Source organism: Plectropomus leopardus, chromosome 23 (genome assembly GCF_008729295.1).
Source record: "Plectropomus leopardus isolate mb chromosome 23, YSFRI_Pleo_2.0, whole genome shotgun sequence".
NCBI classification, from domain to species: domain Eukaryota; kingdom Metazoa; phylum Chordata; class Actinopteri; order Perciformes; family Serranidae; genus Plectropomus; species Plectropomus leopardus.
The window spans coordinates 1,316,860-1,337,333 of NC_056485.1; the positions used below are offsets into that span (position 1 = coordinate 1,316,860).

The following is a 20,474-nucleotide window of genomic DNA, read 5'->3' on the forward strand; positions in this document are numbered from 1 at the left end:
TTCCATGAGTAAGGAGGGAGCAGCTGTGATGGACAGGTTTTTGTAAACCGCTGTTCACTGAGAATAAACCAGATGTTACAGATGTTACAAGGATGTGCAGCGACACAGGGAAATACTCGTCTGATACTATTCACAGCCTGTAAGACATCCACACACACACACACACACACGCCTTCTGATACGGGAGTCGAGGTGAGTGGACACACGCTGGAGCTCATCTGAATCTCACAAAGTGTCTGATTTCACTGAAAATTTTCACTGGGTTGCTTTTCAAGTATTTTCTTGTACTTTGTTTTATTAATGTCTTTATAAAAATAGACGTGTGTGTGTGTGTTATCTTGTGATTTTCAATTCTACATTAAGGGCTCTTAAATTGGTATTCCCTATAAGTAGGTTTGTTTGTTTCCTTGACCTGTTGTTTAAAACCATAAGATGACCCAGTAAAGTCTTACACTGTCTCCAGTTTCTGCTTCGCTAACAGTGCACATCCTTATCTTTTTAATTCCGGCCTTTCAGATGTTTATTTTATTATTTTGTTATCATCCAGAAAACAACGTCTGGTGTCTTATTTTTAGCTATGCAAGCAGCGTGGATAAAAATAGCTCCTAAGCCTTAGCATATTGTCTGTGTGGCTAACAATGAGGCTGCAGAGATTTACAACTCAGTGTGTTTACAGGGTAGAGTAAATCTGTACTTTGAGTTTTTGTACTTCTGTAAACTCCAACTTTTACTATATTTCCTAAATAAAATCTTTCAAATTCAAATTCAAAAATACTTTATTCGTCCAAGGGGGAAAAAAACTATGTCAGCAACAATGACATAAAAGACGTCAAGGATGTGGAATAATTATAAAAAAAAAAAACAAAACTATAAAAATGATAAGGAAGCGATATGACATGAGAATTTCCATCAGTCCAAAAGTATAGCTGTGAATATGAGTATTTTGATGGTTAGAATGGTAATAATAGAGTAGGATAGATAACTGTGCACATGATATGATCATGACCTGAAAGACATGTTGCAGTGGAAGTCTTTCAACTATGCGTAAAATAAGATAAAAAATAAATAACTGTACACATTGTAACAGAAGTAACCTGAGAAGAAATTAGTGCATTGAACGGAGTAAGCGGCAATATATAAAGCTGCAATGAATAAATAGCTGTAAACATTACAATGTGCACTTTTATCTACTATATTTCCCCTCAGCATTTTAGGTGTTTACTACAAAATAGGGAAGGAGGAGAGGAAGGGAGGAAGGGAGGAGGTAATGAATGGAAGAAAAAACTGGATCCTGTTTTTTAAGTCCTTAAAGTTGTAGAAAGTGTAATGTAGGTGCATCATGTCTCAGCACGCAATATGGACCCTATTCAGTAAAAAGGAGCCCTCAAACTACAACATAGACACTGTAGAGGTTTCCAAATGTAGAGATTTACTGGAGATTAATACTAACAGCCAACAGCTCTGAGATTCAGTAGCCAACAATCATTTGCAGATGTGTTTTAGTAGCATTGCGATGTCTTTTAATGTACTCATCAGACCCAAATAATAACGCATATAAGCGCGTGATCGTACCCTCGCTGTGAAGTCGACTGCTGCCCCTCGGTTCAGCAGGAGAGTGGCTACGTTGACATTGCCATAGTGGGCAGCGATATGCAGGGGGGTGAATCCACTCTGAAAGACAGGAAAGACAGACACACAGAGAGGAGGACACAGGTGAGACAATAGCTCTTTATGTCCTTGAATTTTGACTCGTGTCTCTTGATCTCCCAGCATGCAGCAGTCTCGTGAAGCATCACAGGTGAACAAAAACTGAACTGAAAGTAAAGAAAATTAAAAGTCACAAGAAAAAAGTAAAAATAACTTTTTTTTTGTAAATTTTAAAATCAGAACATGTTGCACCCAGACACACAGCACCAAAACACACTCCGACATGTCACTTCCATGCAGATTATCAAACACAGAAATGAAAAGATCTTTCCTAGACTGCAAAAATGTTTGAAATGAACAAAGACTCAAACAGAAGCAGAAGAAACAGATGTACAGTAAACATAGATTTTCATCAAGTTTGACATGAAGATGGACAAAAAATATTAACTACCCAAAGACACCAAATTATAGTGAACTCAGAGAGTGACACATAATGAGGAGGGTAGATTTCTGATCAACACCAAAGTGCACTATGTTAACTGTACGTCAGAGAAGTATTAGAGTTAGCAATGAGAGATATATGAGAGAAGTTAGAGATTGCAGAGCAGGTTGGAGTAGTTGTGAGATTCTTGCCTTACCTTGCCATTCTGTAAGTGTGGTCCGATTTAATGTGAAAGAGTTGTTTACAAAAGTGTGAAGAATACAGTGACTAACGTGATGGTTTCAAAACTTTACAAAGTCAAAATCTTAGAATGGTGCAAATTAAGGTAGCGTTGATGCAACATGCTATTTAGTGCCAAGTCTTTGGCCAAGCAGGTAATACCTTTAAAGCTTTGAAGCTTCCCATGCCATCATTATTAGCATTGTTGTAATAGTAAAGAGTATGAGCTAAACTGTATACCACTAATTTGAAGCTCTTTAGAAATGCATGCATGTGAAATACTTTATCAGGAAGTTGCATGTATGGAAGACCAGGACTGCCAAAATTAAATAATGTCATCAACTAAAATTTTCTATTTGTGTGTGCATTAAGTATGCAAAATTACATATGCAAACATGAAAATAACTGATCAAGGTCACAATGACCTTGACCTTTATTTACCAAAATCTAATAGGTTCATTGTTGAGTCAAAATGGACATTTGAGCCAAATTTGAACAAATTCCCTTGTGTTGTTCTTAAGAAACTGCGTAATAAGAGTGAGATGGATTCACAGTCACAGTAACCTTGACCTTTGACCATCAACTTCTAATCAGTTCCGCCTTGAGACTACTCGAACATTTGTGCCAAATTTGAAGAAAAAGACCTCAACGTGTTCATTGCACTCTTGAGCCCGAGTGGACGTTTGTGCAAAATTCAAAAAAATTCCTTCAAGGTGCTCTTGAGATATCCCATTCACAAAAATGGGACAGATGGACCTTGAAAACTTAATGCCAACATTAACAACTATCATCTAGGAGGCATAGAAACCATATTTTCATGGGCACACAAATAGAAAATAAAATTTCAATTTCATTAAAGTAATTTGCATTTTTTTTTTTGGCAGCATTCGACTTCTATACAGGGATGTATATTGTATGCTATTATTTATCCAAAATAGTTGTAAACTCAGTAGTTCATAGTGCATCTCTAGAAATCATGCAACACAACATAAACAGACACAATTACAAGACAGACTAGTGGATAATAAACGTTTGTAACTTTTCCAAATAATGCATTAGCAGAGTATTAATCAAATCAGAACCTTGCAGGAGATAAATGCAATCATTGAAAATAAATCAATAAACCATACATCTAGGTTATGATGCTGTTTGGAGTTATTTCTAAATGAACTGAAAGTCAAATATGACAAAAACAAAAGTGTTCCCTTAGCTGGGGACAAAATAAATCAAATTAAAACTGGGGAGAAAATAATGAAAATGCATACAGAGTATGAATAAACAAAATCCAAAGCCAAAAACTTAAGAGAAGCAGACTCTGCGGTGCCTGAGCGCAGGACAGGCCTTAGCTTAGCCACTGGAGTCAGCCGTGCATGATGACCTCTTCAATACCAAACCAACAGAAACTCAACTGTAAAATGAAGCAAATGACTCAGCTTTTACACCATGCAATGCTGTAGAGGTGAGAGACATAAATGGTGGAGGCAACGAAAAAAGAAATGGGACTGTTTTGTGAATCTGTGGAGAATCAAAGGAGCGTGTGTATACCTCAGTAGTCCTATTGACCATCATCTGAAGCAGGAGGAATGAGGGAGGGAAAGATCAGTTCAGTCAGGCTGTTAAACACATTGCTGCACTAGCAAGTGACGTGGCTGCTGTGGCTCTCACCCTTTTAATGCACTTCTTCAGATGTTCAGTTCACACAGAGGTCATGTGTGCCAAACCTAAAGGTCTTGTGGAGATGCAGTTTATGTTTGTTGTGATTGGTAATTTATCTGTTATTTGTTTATGTGATTAACTGTTCATCCTAAAATTTAAGTAAGTATTGTAGTAAATCATCATACTTTAAGAAACTAGCAAACTGTCACACTGTTCTCGGATCAACTACCCTCAAGTCTCAAGCCTTCACAATAAAGCTGAATAATGCATTGCAAGGGGCTATAAGAAATTAAAAAAATGTGTAATATTTAGGGCTGTCAAATGATCAATTCCTCAAATTGTGATTAATAACAATTTATATAGTTAATCGTGACTGATCGAATTTTTTAATTGTATGTTTTCAATTCCCTAATTTTGCAATTCAAAACAGGTTTGAAGACTATTTTGACAAGTTGAAGCAATTCATACCAGACTGTCTTGATTAAGAATCAAATGACCACAAAAGAACTGCATGGGACTAGTATAAACTGGGCATGTCTGTAAAGGGGAGACTTATGGGTACCCACAGAGCCCATTTTCATTCACATATCTGGATGTTGGTGGTCAGGAGACCCCTGTGAAAATGATTATGCCAGTTTTTAAATTGCCAAAATGTAGCCTAATTTTGGAGCGTTATTTAATCTCCTTACTTGAAGCTAGCTTGACATGGTTGGTACCACTGGATTACTATGGTCATCTAGTAGCTTTCAAACTCAGCTGGTACAGCATAAAGACAGGAATGTCAGTGGGCGATTAATGCCATTTAAAAAAAATATCACATGAATTACCTTAATTATATCATGGATAACGCGTCAATGCTGATAGCCCCAGTAATATTACACCAGAAAAGTGGGTATTCAACCTCTGAATTAACAACTTCCTCTCACAATGATTTGATGCTTTACATTTGTCAAACTGGCTCCTACTGTCCTCTAAATGTCATTAAATGACACCTATTTAACTGCTGAAATGTAACAAGCAATGCCAAACCTCTGGTGTGGTATGTTGGCAAATTTTACCTTATGAGGGTTTGTAACCAACATCATAGAGAGAGTTAATACTTGAGCAGCTGTTATGCTGCATTTTAGAATGCAACAGATATACATTAATATGTAGTTCATTTTTATAGACGGTATTGGGATGCATAAAATGTTTGGATGTTGGTCACCTGCTGGAGATCACGTTAGTTAGCTGCTTAGATCACACATACAAATATAAATGTTTAAACTTTTGTAAATATGAATATGCTGGCACTCATGGTTAGCTTAGTAAGATTCTGTCATTCAGTTCATAATACCAAACCATGAGCACCAAAGAAGACAGTGATATTGGCATAAAAGAGATGCGAAAAGAAGTTAAATTAAACAATTTGACTGCATTTCTATTTTTGCTGAGTAACAGTTTTATGTAAAAGCAATTAAAAGCCCATCCCATATATACACCTGTCCTAAATTTAAGCCTGTTGAGTTCAGTGCTTTAAGCAAATAATAGCCTGGGCTATTAATTGAAGTTTTAAGGTATTTACTAGGCTGAAAGAGTTAAGGGAGTGAAATGAAGAAAATTCACTTAAAAATGTACGACAACCCTGATGCTATGCGCTCTATTTTTCATATAATTGATGTTAAGGTTGGCTTCAGTGTGTCATCAAGCCGTGATTTCAGGCCCACCCAAAAAACCTGGACACAAAAATAGTGAAAAACTGTTGAACAGTCTAATTCCACAAATATAGTTCAAAGTCTTCTCATATGTTTTTGACAAGTATTTCTAACATTCTAACGTGTTTAAATCAATATCTCTGGCTGTGCTTTACTGGTATTTTAAGTTTATTGCACAGAACACTTTATAACAGAACACCCTGGCAGCTGCCTTCTTCAATAAGTCTGATTTAGTGAAGTGAGATGTAAGCAGATCATTTCAGAGAGCTGTCACTGAACTGTTTTTCCCAGGTATTAGAAGAGAACTGTGCCCTGTATGTGACAGCACTATGTGGTTTATGTGTGTATATGTTTGACTGTTAGTGTACATGCTACTGTTTATAGCTGTTCTCCCTGTGGGCCTTTCTGATGAGTCATATTAGGCAGAACAACAGCTGAGCCACATATGGCATTATACTGAATGCATGCATAGGTTTTGTTACATAACAAGATAATTGGTGCATTGGTGCCTTAATGAAATATATAGTTACTGTAGACTGATTTAAAACTGTGCAGTGCATTATCTTCACTCAAGCCACGTCACTTAAAGCTAGTATCCGGTATCGGAGGAACAGTCAGTAAAAAATAATGCTCCTACATCAACAGCTAACTGTGAATTCCCACCAATAGCAGACTGAAGCCCATCCTTTGCAGATGGTGAAAAGGCAATCTTAAAAACAACCTCAACCCCCCCATTGATTGCATGCAGCCTTAATTATCACCACCATACAACCTGCAGACAGTGGCACACTCCATGCAGTGGACAGTGCTACACTTAGACACCAGTGCAGCGAGGGAGGAGGGGTTGATGGGAGGAAGCGTGTGAGAGGAAGCATTTAAAGAGAAGGAAGGAAAAAGAGGGAGAGACCCAGTTAGTGGCAGGACCAGGAGTGACGTGGCAGGCACAGAGACACTGAATGAGAGAGAAGAAGAAGAGAGAAATAGAGAGATGCATCGACACACAGATGAATACACTATACACAGGTTCATGGCAATAGGACATCATGGCAAGTTAGTGCTCTTCTGTCATACACTAGTAATCACACATGTGGCGGATCCTGTTTACACCTGCTGTAGTTGTTATCTGGATGTTTTATGTGGAAAAGGGGAATCTTTTTATAATTGAAGCCACAACCAGGGTAATACAATGACATCAAACCTGCCAGATCACCTCCGCAGTTGACAGGACCGTCCAAAGTAATAATAAAATTTAAATTAAAGAGGAAGTATGCAAACTGCTGAGTCACAGTCCCATGCTTGGTTGACCCAGCCTTTCACCTCACACTCCTCCTGATGAAGTTTTGCAGAATTACAAACATTTTTAGCTGCATCAGCCTTTGCTCTTGATGGACAACAGTCATTATCAGTACAATAACTTGTCACAACTAGAAGTAGTGCCTTGCAGTTAAATGCCTCTGTGAACCAATCAAGCTGCAGTAACAGTTTATGTGCATGCCTGTGAAAACATGGCTGCTTCGCGCACATCCTCCCCCCAGCAGCACAGAAGATCTGTCCAAGTAGGTGTTTTTGCTCAATTTAAAAAAAAAAAAAAATCTCTCAGGGTGGTCTTGAGCTACTGTATACACATAAATGAGAAAGACAACGTGACCATGACCTTTGACCTTTTAAAAGCAAACTCCAAGTGGACATTTGTGCCATAGTTTAAAAAATTCCCTCAGGATGTTTTTGTCATTCACCAGATGCTAAAGAGTTGATCACTGAATCCAAGTGAACGTGTGTGCTGAATCTGAAATTGAACTGAAAATCCCTCAAGGTGTTCTTGAAATATCGCTTTTACAAGAATGAGAAAGACGAGGTGACAGTGACCTTTGACCACCAAAACTGAATCAGTGTATTGTTAATTAAAGGTGGATGTTTGTGCCAAATTTGAAAAGATTCCCTCAAGGCATTCTTTAGATAAGGCATTCACAAGATGCATGGGCAAAGGGACAACCTGAAAACACATTGCCTCCAGCCAAGACTATTGCTGGCACAGAGACAAAAAATCACCATTCCTTTTTAACTTTCATAAACAGGTAAAGATGTTTTCTCACATGTTACATTTGTTTACAGAAATCTCAAACCCCGAACTTTTACAAACTCACATATTGAATGCTAAAGTCCTCAATTTGCAAAACGAATGTTGAAATCAAGGTTTTGAGGAGACATTAGCTGCAGGAAGAATTTAGGTGCCAATACTGGGGGTAGTGGACTATGGCAAGCAGATGAGCAGGTCAGTAATTCATCCTTCCAAAAAAAGTAGGAATGCGTCATCGTATTCTGAGACATTGACTGTTGATAGAACTCTCATCATTAAGGCTCCTAACGTCATCATCATTCACAGTAATGTCATCACTAGAACTGCAGCTCAGCCCACTTACAACAAGTCCAAACTATTGGACTGTAACATCACCTCACTGTAATTATATCTTGCCAGATTTCCACCCACTATTTTGTATAATGAGCGATAAAAACAGCACCCTGTGATTTTAAAAATAGGATGTCATGACAACAGCATGAACAGATTGTTGATTATCAGGATAACATATCCAGACACTGATCATATTTTTAAGCACAGGTGTAAACAAGGTCCCTCAGTCCAGACACTCTCACAGGACCCGTGGGTGAACCCCATTGTTAGTGTGCTCAAACCATTGACATTTAAAGGAAGTTACACTCATTTTACCTTACAAATTCTGTACCCCATATATCGCCAGATCCTTCTAAGACAAATCCACTACAGCCTCATAGAATTCATAGACTTTATTATATTACATACTGTGTGGACTCACTGGAACAAACACATAGCCCAACGTTAGCTTCACATCCACACATTCCAACCCCCAAATTTAAACTACTCTGTGGTCATACCTTCGACTGGACATCAGCATTGTGGTCGTTCTGGAGGAGCAGGGCAGCTGACTTGGTGTCATCCTTGCGGGCAGCGATGTGTAAGGCTGGCAGGCGGACCTTGCCTTTAGTATCATTCTCCAGGAGGATAGAGACCACTTGGTTGTGGCCCTGCTGGAGAGCGATGGCCAGAGGGGTGAAACCATCCTGCGGGAAGGAAGACAAGTTCGGAGGATTAACAACATCTCGTTTTCATGAATCCTCAATTTGGATATGTTCAGTAAAGTCTCTGAAGTATGTGTGACACATGAGAAGTTTTGCATTTAAATTTTGGTTCAGCATATTGATTATCATAGTAATATTCATTGCAACCCTAACCAAAAAATGAGTGTCATGTTTTAAGGACAAAAACACTTCATAATTGTTATTGTTACCTCCATTATTTTTCATAAAAAAATAAACTTCACAAATCATATATACCTAGCAATTCTTACTAAGTGTAAACAGTTTATATAAAAACACAACACTGCCTACATAAAACCCTAATGTATTTTACTTAACAAAAGGAAATGCAACTATCAATCAAAGTCAAAGTCAAACATTTTTAAGTTTCGTTTTTTTACGTCATGTTAAACAAAAACACACACACTCCTCTCACCTCAGTAGCAGTGCTTTGGTTGCCTCCATTCTCAAGCAGGTATCGCACCACATCCATATGATTCTCCTGAGCGGCCATGTACAAAGGAGTGAACCCATTCTACAGCACAAACACAAGAGGTTAGCAACAAACTACAGGTCTACATGTATTGACTCAGCCAAAGACATTCCAAAATAAAATCATGGCACTCTGATAAAATAATAGTGATGAGTCTTTCAGGTGATGCTGTTGTCCCTGACTTTAGAAAGGGATGGCAGCAGAGTACAGCAGCTCACCTGAGACTGTGCATTGATGTCAGCTCCTCGTTTCACCAGGATCTTCACCACTTCAGCCTGACCAGCTAGAGAGGATATGTGAAGTGCTGTGTTTCCTTTCTGGATGAATAGAAAACAAAATGAAAAGCAATGAGAAGACACATATCCCTCTAAAAATAATGATTTTCAACACAGGGAGCCACACTTCATATGAGTGTCTCTTTATGACCTAACCTTATTACTTTCGTCAAGAAGGTTCTGTTTTTTGGTTTGGTTTGTTTATGAGCAGAATTAAAAAAAATAAATAAATACTGGCCTGAGTTTCATGAAACTTGGTGGGAGACTGTAGAATGAACCAAGGATTAAGCCATTAGAGTTTGGGGTCATAGACTCCAAATGGTGCAAAATGCAGCAGCAAGACTTTTAATAGGAATCAACAGAAGGGGACACATTACTCCAACCGTAATAAATTTAGACTGGCTACCCATCTCTTTTAGGACTGATTTTCAGAATTTACTCATCACTTTCATGGCCTTTCCCCTGAATATATATCTGAATTGCTGTCCTCATACCAATCAGTCTGCAACCTGAGATCCTCAGCCAGAAACCTGTTTACTGTTCCCACCCCTCACGTAAAGACTAAAGGCGACCGAGCGTTTGCAGTTAGGGCTCCTCAGCTGTGGAATGAGCTGCCTGAGGATCTCTGTCTTGCTGCATCACTATCTTCTTTTAAATCACTTTAAAAAACTTAGTTTTTATTATAATAAACTATAATCTCTTTTTAATAGATTTTTTTATTACTATTTGGAACCTGAAATTGCACTTCAGTCTTGCACTGCACTGTCTTAGTTACATTTTCAACCACTGATTTAAATTTTTTCTTTCTCTGTGGTGTATTTTTTGCCTTTGTAACATTTTTACATTTTTTGTGTTGTGTTTTAAACATTTTTCCTGTGTGCTTTGTGATTTTAAGTGTATTGCACTTTGTAATGTTGGTTTTGATAAATGCTATATAAAAAAACTTAATTATTATTATTTATTATATGAACAAAAGGGTGAAAATATTTTTCATTTCCATACATAGATGATAAAGTTCATTAGTGACAAAACATAGCCAGTTGTAGAAATATGATAATACTGAGTGAGAGATATGCGCTTCTGGACTTCTACAATGTGTTATTCTGATCATCTATCCCCTACAGTTCTAATAGTGTTGGAAATATATTCAGACATGCAGTATATTGTAGTTGTGAATGCAGATTTGCATTTCATAGAAAACAATTAGCCTTGTAAAGGACTGCGATCTTTGAGTGCCCTCCAAGTTGAAAGATGGTATCTGTGAATTTTAAACTAACTGTGAAGTGATGCTCTGCAATAATGAACAGCTCTGTGTATTGATGTGTCCCAATCTTCATTCTTTCATTTAGCTAAGGCTAATGAATCTATTACCCATACACAGTTGTGGCTGAGAGGAGAATCTCAGATTAGTTGGTCGGATGATGAAGTTTGACGCCTCTCTGATTGGTTGTCACAAAGCTGCTGTCTCATTCCAACTCATCAGATACTGCCGCTTGGCTTTCACGTCTTCACATTACACGCTAGATATCCTCCTATGTCTGTTTTTGACATTCACTCAATTTAAACCTCAAGTCAATGCTTTTCAAAATACACTTCCATCTTCACAGGAAATGTACAGTATCTGGTAACTGGATGCATAAAGTATTTGATTAAACATACGTTGGTTAAACATTTTGTATTTCCGACTAATGCCTTGTGCATCAAAAGCACATGGTTTTGAAAAAGTGTCCTGGGTCAAAGTCCAATAAGTTTTTCCTGATGGCATCCAGTGGTGCATCATACTGCCTCAAAAATGCAGTGCGGCCTTGTTTTAAATTGGTGCCATCAGATTGTATATTGTACGGCCACAAAAGGTGCCTTCATGCATCTGGTGCTGAAATCACTGACCAAGCAGCAGTGTTTAATGACTTGGGAACAAGAAAGAGCTACAAAGTCAAGTTCCAACTCCTAAACTTTAAGTTTGGAGTTATAAACAAGTCATGTAGCACTCCTCAACAAAATGATGCCCTATTAACAACAGAAATAAAATATATTTGATGAGCAAAAATCATGAATTATTTTAAAAAGCTGTATTTACTGTAATTGTTAAGACAAGGTTGCTAAAAAAGAAAAAAAAGCAACTAAACTGAAACATCTTGACCATCTTGTGGTTCAGAAAGATCCTGAGGTTGTGCTGTTACTGAGTCCAGGCAGCAACAGCTCTGGGTTTATATTCAACTCTGAGCTTCTGCCTCCACACACAGCTTTTGTTGAAATATCCCCTCTCTGTCTAATTTTCAGCCCGTTCAGTCTACCTCTGCAAAAGTTCTTCTTCTCTGCACTTGGGTTTGTGTTCAGTGAGGATTAGTGAGCTGCACATTTATTTTTCTTTCATTTGTCACCAACACGTGACTTTTAAGTGACTGAATACTGTCATGATTTTTTTTTTTTTTGTCAACATAAATAATTAAAATATTCCAACCTACAGACACTCCTTTTAACTCAAAACAGATGTATGATATCCCCTGAAGGTAAATGATAGTTCTGTGTAGCTCTGCAGTTTAGCAAATGTTATTATGTAGTTTATAGGGTTTTTTCGGAGCAACACCAACAAGAGTCTCAGTACCTGCTCAGTAATGAGCCTGGACCTTCTCTATTAGCAGCAGTTGGAACGACTCGACCCCCATGTTTACTACTCAACTCTCCATATCAGTTTCCTTTAGTGCTGCACTCTCTCACCACCTCTATTTCTGTCCCTCAATTCTCTGTAGAAGCTTGTTTTTCTCAATTAATGACATCAGTCCTAAACTTGGAACTGATCTACCTTCCTGCTATTACAGTATTTCCAAATATTATGTTATGTGTTTCACCTTAGCTCCCCTTCTGTTTCTTTTCTCTGTCTTTCCCTGCACTGTTTTCATTTCATTGTTTTGTGGCCAAAAAAATACTTACTATATACTATAACTTTTTTTTCTGGCAGTGTAAAGAAAAAAGGAGATTCTGAAAGTTTTTATACTGAAGAACTATAAGCCTGGTCCCAATTAAAAACCCAGTCACTTTTATTAGTCCAGTGTAGCAACAAATTTTGACAAATAAAGATCTGTCTCAGTTAGAGGATGTATAAAACCAGGTTGGTGGCCAGCTGGAGATAATGTTAGTTAGCTGTTAAGATAACGAATTTAAACATAAATGTTTAACTGTTGTTAACATTGACATGCTACACACATGGTTACTTGGTAAGATTCTATAATATTCAGTCATTCAGTTCATTTTACTTTGGGCACCAAATAAGACCTAATACCAGCAGAGTAAACAAGAGAGACACAAAAAAGATGTTTAATAAAACAATTTGACAGTATTTCCATCTTTTCTCAGCAACAGTGTTATGTAAAAGGAATTAAGAAGCCCATCCTTTATAGGCACCTGTCCTAAATATAAGCCTGTTGAGTTCATTGATTTAAGCAAATAATAGCCAGGGTATCTCAAAATAATGCAAACTTTCTCAAAAGGAATGCTTTAGTATCAGTTATCATTATTTTGAGATAGTATGTCATTATTTTAAGAAAGTTTCTAAATATGATGACTTACAGGATCTTTTCCCATCATCACATCAGTGGAAATGGGCTTCTGTTCCTCCTGACCTTTGAACTAAAAGAGATTCTTCAAGTCCCGACACTAACCTGTCACCTTTGAAACTCTACTATGCCACAAAGCTTGTGGCAGCACCATTTTTGTGATGACATGTGGATGAAGCCTGCTTTTCATGAACCCAAGCCCACTCAGTGGGAAGCAGACATACCTTTGTGGCTGAATCTACTGATGCACCTCTTTCCAACAGCTCCTGGACCAGATCCACATGGCCCTCCTTGGCTGCCAGGTGCAGTGCATTAAGACCATTCTGGAAAAAGATGACAGAGGAAAGGTCAGGTCCAAAGTCCAACCACACAACATCAACAGAGAATAAAGACAGGTCTGCACGGAAAGAGAAGGGATTACCTCCTCCTCCGGGTCCAGAACTATCTGACCCTGCCTTTCTTCCTCAGTTTCCATATTTTCAACATGTGGCTGTCCTTCACTCCTACATGTGACCGAAATATCAAAGCTAGCTATCAAAGCTGGGTCAGATGTCGTGCCATGCTATGCTGGCGTGGAGCAGAGCCAGTCCTGAGTATGGAGATATTAATAGTCGTGTGTGAGTGCTTCTGTGGGCGTGTTCAGGTCAAGCAAATAATTTTTATTCTAAGGTGCAGTATTGATTCCTTCAACTCAATACCATAGAGTTTAATGTTGACTGGCGATGGATGAGCCAACAAATAAATATGGGAGATTCATTGTGAAATACAGATTTCAATAAGCTCATTGAAGTTTGTCATATCATTAAAGATTTCAAAAAAACTACATATAAATTTGAGGTAATTTGACATACTGTATATGGTAGTTCAGAGCAGTGCTGTTTAAAGGTTTGAGTTATAAATCGCTTATGACCTCTATTTATATTCGGATTTGGCTCTTTGGTGTCATGTGCTGCTTGGTTGGCAGGAAGAAGGTAGACGGGCCTGCTCAACAGAGAGTAAGCTTGAAAAAATGGGTGTTTGCCGCCCAAGTGTCAGTGTCCAGAAGGGTTTGTAAAAACAGATAACTGGAAAACATTGTACAGGGAGCTTATGGGAGATGCAGAATGAATGTGGAGGGTTGAGTTGCCAACAGTAATAACCCTTTTCCATTAAAATAGCTCTGGTTCTTTAACCTGTTCTGTCCTGGATTCGTGGAACCTTGGTACTATCTAGAAAACGAGCCGGTGTTTCCACAAGTTTTGAGAGGACATATTATAGTTAAGGATGTGTCATCAATGGAGGGCATTGCAGTTGTAGCAAAATTGTAGATTACTTTGTTTTACCCTGCCCTGCAAACTTTTGTTCTGTTAGTACAATCTATTTGATTTTACCCTAAAAACCAGCACTATTTAAGAAACCACTAAATTCATTTGACTTTTGCATCACTGACTTCTTCATCCTCCTCTTTCCAACCTGTAGAATATGACACGCCCACTGATATCACTTTTCACACTTCTGTCCCAGAACATGCTTCTATATTGTTTATATTGTTTCCAGCTGAGGACCAACATTTCAGGTTCTTAATCAATTCTTGGTATAAATTCTATGAACACTTGAAAATTTGGTGCAGGAACTAGAACAGAATGTTGGTGGATAAGGGGTATAGGTGATTTTACAGTATGATAACCATATGACAAAAAATAAGAGTTTTGAAAAGCTGTAAAAAAAACCAAAATAATAATAATAATAATTAATTATTGTGTTAGTCTGACTGAAATTATATTAAGTGGTAAAAGTCAGCATGTATATTCCTCATCTGGACCTTAGGTTTATCTGCACATGCTCCATAGTCCCTGCACTGGGCTTTGACCTGAAAGTCAAACAGCTTAAATTTGTAGAAGATAGTTTGAATAAATAAATGAAGAAGATGGAGAGAAGAGTATGTACAAAATGTACAGCGCTGAAAAGTTATTAATGTTGTCAACCATTCAACATGCAACCCATTTGCCGCTTGCCATGTGACATCATAGATCAACAGTAAGAAGGTCCCAAAACAACTAGCTGTCCAATTGAATGGCCTTATCAAGCTTTAACTGTAGCTCCGCTTTACTGTGCATGGAGACATACTGAGTGAATCGATCAAGGCTTAAGGGCTCTGTAGTCGCAGGTGGGTTAGAATCTTCTAAAAGGTTTTCACTGTGAGCAACACGTTTTACTACACACAATCAATTAATTGTTAATATAAAAAGATATTCATATTGGCAGCTTTAATAGTCGAATGAAAAGAAAGACATTTTAAAGCAGTCAAACAGCTGAAGAAAACATTGCTCCATTAATAGCCTTCTCTTTTCATTCATGTCATTACTGCAGTTTAATGGAGGGTTGATTTCTGGGTTTTCTGGGTTTGCCCCTCTCCTCTAAGTGACCCAGCACTGATTCAATAACCCTTTTAGGAGCACGAGCATTTGGCTCCAGTATAAAAAGAGCCACTGAGTCGATAAGGAATTTCCTCTATGACTGCCAAACTAACCCTCATCACACAGCCCCCTGAGGCTGATGGTCCCAGTGGACTCCGAGGGTCCCTACAGTGGCTCCCTGTGGGATGCCAAGACTACAGTATGCTTCAGTTTTCTTTGCCCAGAGGTACTCCAAAGCTACTCAACAGAGACATCTGTTCAGTAACAGAGCAGAATATACTGTATCTAAGGCCTGCTTTTTGGATCAACCACTGCCTCCTGCTGGCCTTATATCACTCTGAACTCAGTGTGTTGGTAAAACTGCTGTATCCAAAATACAAAATCAAGTAAAGAAAGAATAATTCTTTATTATGTTTACTGACTTTGCCCTGTGGTTTGGACTTTCTGTTTTAAGTGGAAATGTAGAAGAATGTTGAAGGTTTCTTAGCATGAGTGTGTTTACATTGACAAAACAAATATTATGTAAGGTTATGAGGCTTATCATGGTGTAGATCAAATCAAGGATATGATGTTTGCATGAAACACAGACAATCTGGAATCAGTTCAGGAATTTTTGAGTTTCACAACCTACTCGAAATGACCCGTCACAATCATTAATTTGCAAAAACATTTCCAAAGTCTAATTGTTTTTCATTAAGTTGGCAGAGGGATAAACCAGAAGTATAGGCTTGCGTGGTATCAAGGTATTGCGCCATACCAGGGTATTAAGAAATCCAGAGGGTATGATTTTCAATACTGTCATAAATCCAAGTGTTCCTCTTTAATTCATTGTATGTAATGCACAGCACACACCACCAGAGCTCAGTCTCCAGTCTCTACTTATGGAACAGGCAGGTGAGCTGAAAGACACATGTTTTTCACATCAAACTTGGTGAATTAAAGATTCATTTCAACCAAACTGGAACTGGTGGTTGTTGAAACAGTGGACTTACTACTAGATTACTAGCAAGAGTAACGAGGCCTTGTCAGTCATCTGTTAAAGTTTGGTAACGAGGCCTTCTCAGTCATCTGTTAAAGTTTAATTCAAAATATGCGCAGATATAGTTTTCTATTGTGTATTCATTAATTTTAAAGGCTGTGTATATGCATATATCTTATACCACAATGACATCCGGCAAGTGGGAGTTAGCTTCTTAGCTGGAGAAGTCTCTAATGCACTTGCTCTATGGGACCACTGATGTGGAAGATCTTGGCAGTTTTTATTGATCATTTTTGGCTTCATGCCCCACTTTTAAAGGAATTAATGAGGGTCCTCCTCCAATGCTTACTGTTCTCTTTATACATCCACAAGTGAGATGTCAATGCTCAGTGCTAAAGCGAGAAGTAGTTTTCCATTTATGCTTTTGGGCCAAAGGCAAGGGAGTGAATATGTGTTTGAAGGGTGGGCACTGTGTACCTGATCATGACCTTCTGTTACAATGTTCTTGCTTGGCCATTGCTCCCAGTTATACTGCTAAGTTGAACAAGTTCCTGTTTCTTTCATTTTTTCTTTCCCCCTTGTTCCTTAAGGACAAAACAGTCAGAGGGAGGTAGATAATAAAAGTTACAATTTCAGCTTCATTTTCTTTCCATTGTATCCATTTTCAGTCGTTGCTTACCCTGCAGGTGCCAAAAATTTGCACTGAACTAGGAAGATCAGCCTTTTCCTGCTATGCCCCAGATACTGAAATGTACTTCAACAACATTTTAAGCTGTCGTCATAACACATGTAACATAATATAAAAAGACAACCTCCAGCTCCAGGAAGCCACTAACCCCTTCATCATTCTCCATGCCCTGTACGCCCACCCCTCCATCCATCAGACCTGTTACCTCATTCTGTCAGCCCACATGAGCACAATCACTTAGGAGACCATTCCCAATAATTTGTTACATCTATTACGTCAGCAAGTTTAAAGTAATGCAAATGGGATGTGGTGAAATCTAATTTAGCAGAGCTGGAGTCGTCTCCGGGGAGAGAGGTGGTTATAATCAGAGTAAATAGCAACTCATCAGTGCAGTTTGTTATTGAGCTATAATCAGCACGAAAACACTAAAGCACTGATGTCCATTTGCTGTTCAGGCTCAAAGACCCTCAGAAGACTTCTCAAGGAAATGGTAAAGATTATCAACAGTCAGCGTGGTTCTAAATAACATTTCCTGCTCAATACTAGGTCACACTATAAAAAAGATCCTCAACAATATGATATAAATAGACCTAAATAATCATCTACATCTTTGTAATGTTATACCATCTGAACTGTGTCTACCCTAACCAATCAGCTTCCTTCATTTTATCCTTTGAAAACACAGTGACATTAGGCATTTTGGCTAACTTGCTAAGTTGAGTTAAATATACATAAATTCAGAAATAACCAAGCACCGTTAGGTTGTCTGGTCCAGACGAGTGGGTTGCCAGCACACTGTGGTTGGCTATTACATCTGACAGCCTCTCCCAGCCAATAACTCTCAGTTCAGTCCTTTTGGACCCTGACCCTTTCCAATCTCTCTACAGAGGTGACATTTGGAGAAATCAGTCAGTAGGTTTACATGATGTCAGAAGAAGTTGAATTATTGTGTTAGTTCGACTAAAACAGGACTTTTAAAATACATGTAAACATGTTACTCCCACTTAAATAGTTCTAACTCAGGGCAACCTCAAGCTCACTGAGTAAAGTGTGCGCCCCGCAAGCCTCAGGCTTCTGCAGTTGCCTGGGATCAAGTCCAGCCTGTGGCCCTTTGTCTGTGTGTTGTTCCCCTTTTCTCTGTCCCACCTCTTTCCTGTCTATCCTGAACTGTCCTATAAATAAATAGAAAATTCCCCTAAAAATAAAGAAAAATAAATGAATAAAAAAAATTTAAAAAGCTCTAAGTCAAATTGTGTGAAGACGCACTAACACTAATGTGGTTGGGGGACTATTTACTCTTTCACGTATACCCCTCAACCAAACCTGAACTGGCCTAGGTGTTCTGCACTTGCTCCAAAAAATTGTACAAAACAAAACCAGTCAAAGCACAGAGTATAAACAGCGGTGAAAAGTTACACATGATGTCACCGTACGACATTCAACCCATGTGTCACTCTGCAACTTGTTTGGTATGAGACGTCATAAGTCAACCAGAAGAAGTTCCAATAGCAACTAGCTGAAAGGGGGCATATCTCCTCCTGCTGTGGAGGAGTTGGACATGCTCCTGGCTGTATGACAATATTGATTGCCTTATGTTTATGTTTCATAAAGTGCACTCATCAGTGTCACTTCATGTGTTGAACAATAACAGCCTGGATGGGGCAGGACATTTTTAAAAAGGCTAACTGAGTCATAAAGTCATTTTTATTTCCCAGTCCTTCACTGAAAATATCTGATGTATTGTCAAGTTTATCAGTGTTATTTACAATAAACAGTTGCCTGTATAAGCATCCAGCAGACATAAAGCAAATCTTTTTAGTTCCATTTGGTCTCCACCAACTCCTTATAAAACAATCAGTCTCTTTAACTGCTAAATGCTCCAAGATGGCAATTACATAGATGCTAACTTTGTCTGTGTTTTGGTCCTGAAGTAGGAAGCGTAAAATGGCAAAATGTCTGTTGCTTATTAAGACCAGAGTTTGTGGGCTAAAAACAAAAAAAAAGAGCTAAAAGAGGCTATAACACAGGGGAACTGCAGAGCTGGGCGGCACCTTCTGCATTATACATAATAATTTCATCGTTAGTTGGAAATATATTTGAGAATGAAAGTTCATTCCTGATCATAGTAATAGTATAAAACAAGATTCATTTGTCACTTTTATTCAAAGCCTTCACCTGCATCGCATGTATCTCATGGGCACTATATTAAAGTTTTGTCGGTTGTCTATGAGTGACCAATGTGTGGAACTTACTTCACGTGTTGACAGAGGTCATATACAAGGGCAAAAGCTCTGGTAAATGCTATTATGTGGGCACTGTGTTAAGATTTTTTTGGCAAATTAATGTATTAACAGAGCTGTACATTTTATTTCAAAACCTTCTAATCCCAACTGGTCACATCGTTCTGCTCTGTCAGTGACATTTTGCCTTTTGTGTCAGCTGTTTACGTGAGATGCTGTGACTGTGATGTCAACAAATGCACATGTGACACTGACATCATGGTTAGGATGAGGCAACAAAGTCACTGATTAGGTTTTAGCAAACAGGCACAGGCGTGTTGAAAAAAAACACACATCCACACAGAACCCATTCACCTCCCTTCCCACCTGCCCTATATGCACAACCGTGCTTCTTATATAATGTTGTTACCTGCAGTATTATTACCTGATGCTGTCCCTTGGCATTTCATGTGCATGTGCACGCTTGTACGCTAAAAGCACTGACAAAGCAGCGCTACTTGACGAGTTCATAGTGAGAATGCGCTGGTGGCCTAACTTCTGAACTTCCTAAATGTGTTGATAGTGATCTTATACAAGGGCAAAAGCCCTGGAAAATGCCATTAGGTTGGCACTGTGTTAGGATTATTTTTGTCAAATAAATATATATACATATGTACATTTCATTTTGACAATAACAATGTCTCAAAACAACATAAAGACAAACATACCCAGGGATTAAGACTACTGCTGTATTCACAAAAAAGTCAACTTTATTCACATAGCCCAATATGACTAATAATCACAAATTTAGCTCAAAATGCCTTATAATCTGATTAAAGCTAAGGTAAGATAACAAAATAGCAGCGCATAGCCAGATGGAAAAATTATTACCTGCAGTAAGAAAGTAAAGTCTCCTGTATATCAAAAAGCATTTACTACTAACTGGTCGTCCCACCACTGCAATTTATCTCAGTAATGGACTCATTAGGATCCAAGGCATGTTAATGTGTAGCTGTAGTTTTTGATTGATGATATGGTCTTTTTGTCAAAGTGAGTGATATCTGTTTGAACTTACAACATATTTGTGTGTGACAAAAACCA

At 38.2% G+C, this 20,474-nt stretch overlaps 1 protein-coding gene across 3 annotated transcripts in view; it reads right to left on the reverse strand.

Annotated features, from left to right (window-relative positions):
* The window catches only part of ank2b (ankyrin 2b, neuronal), a 106,336-nt gene that overhangs the window by 71,983 nt on the left and 13,879 nt on the right, over positions 1-20,474 (reverse strand). For 2 of the 3 annotated variants that reach the window (XM_042512636.1, XM_042512635.1), the window contains exons 3-9: positions 13,316-13,414; positions 9,481-9,579; positions 9,206-9,304; positions 8,569-8,754; positions 3,854-3,877; positions 2,286-2,294; positions 1,573-1,671 (exon numbers count right to left, since the gene is read on the reverse strand). In XM_042512636.1, the coding sequence (XP_042368570.1) occupies positions 1,573-1,671; positions 2,286-2,294; positions 3,854-3,877; positions 8,569-8,754; positions 9,206-9,304; positions 9,481-9,579; positions 13,316-13,414 (615 nt within the window). The remainder of the gene's footprint in view (positions 1-1,572; positions 1,672-2,285; positions 2,295-3,853; positions 3,878-8,568; positions 8,755-9,205; positions 9,305-9,480; positions 9,580-13,315; positions 13,415-20,474) is intronic. The other variant, XM_042512634.1, reaches the window with a different exon arrangement.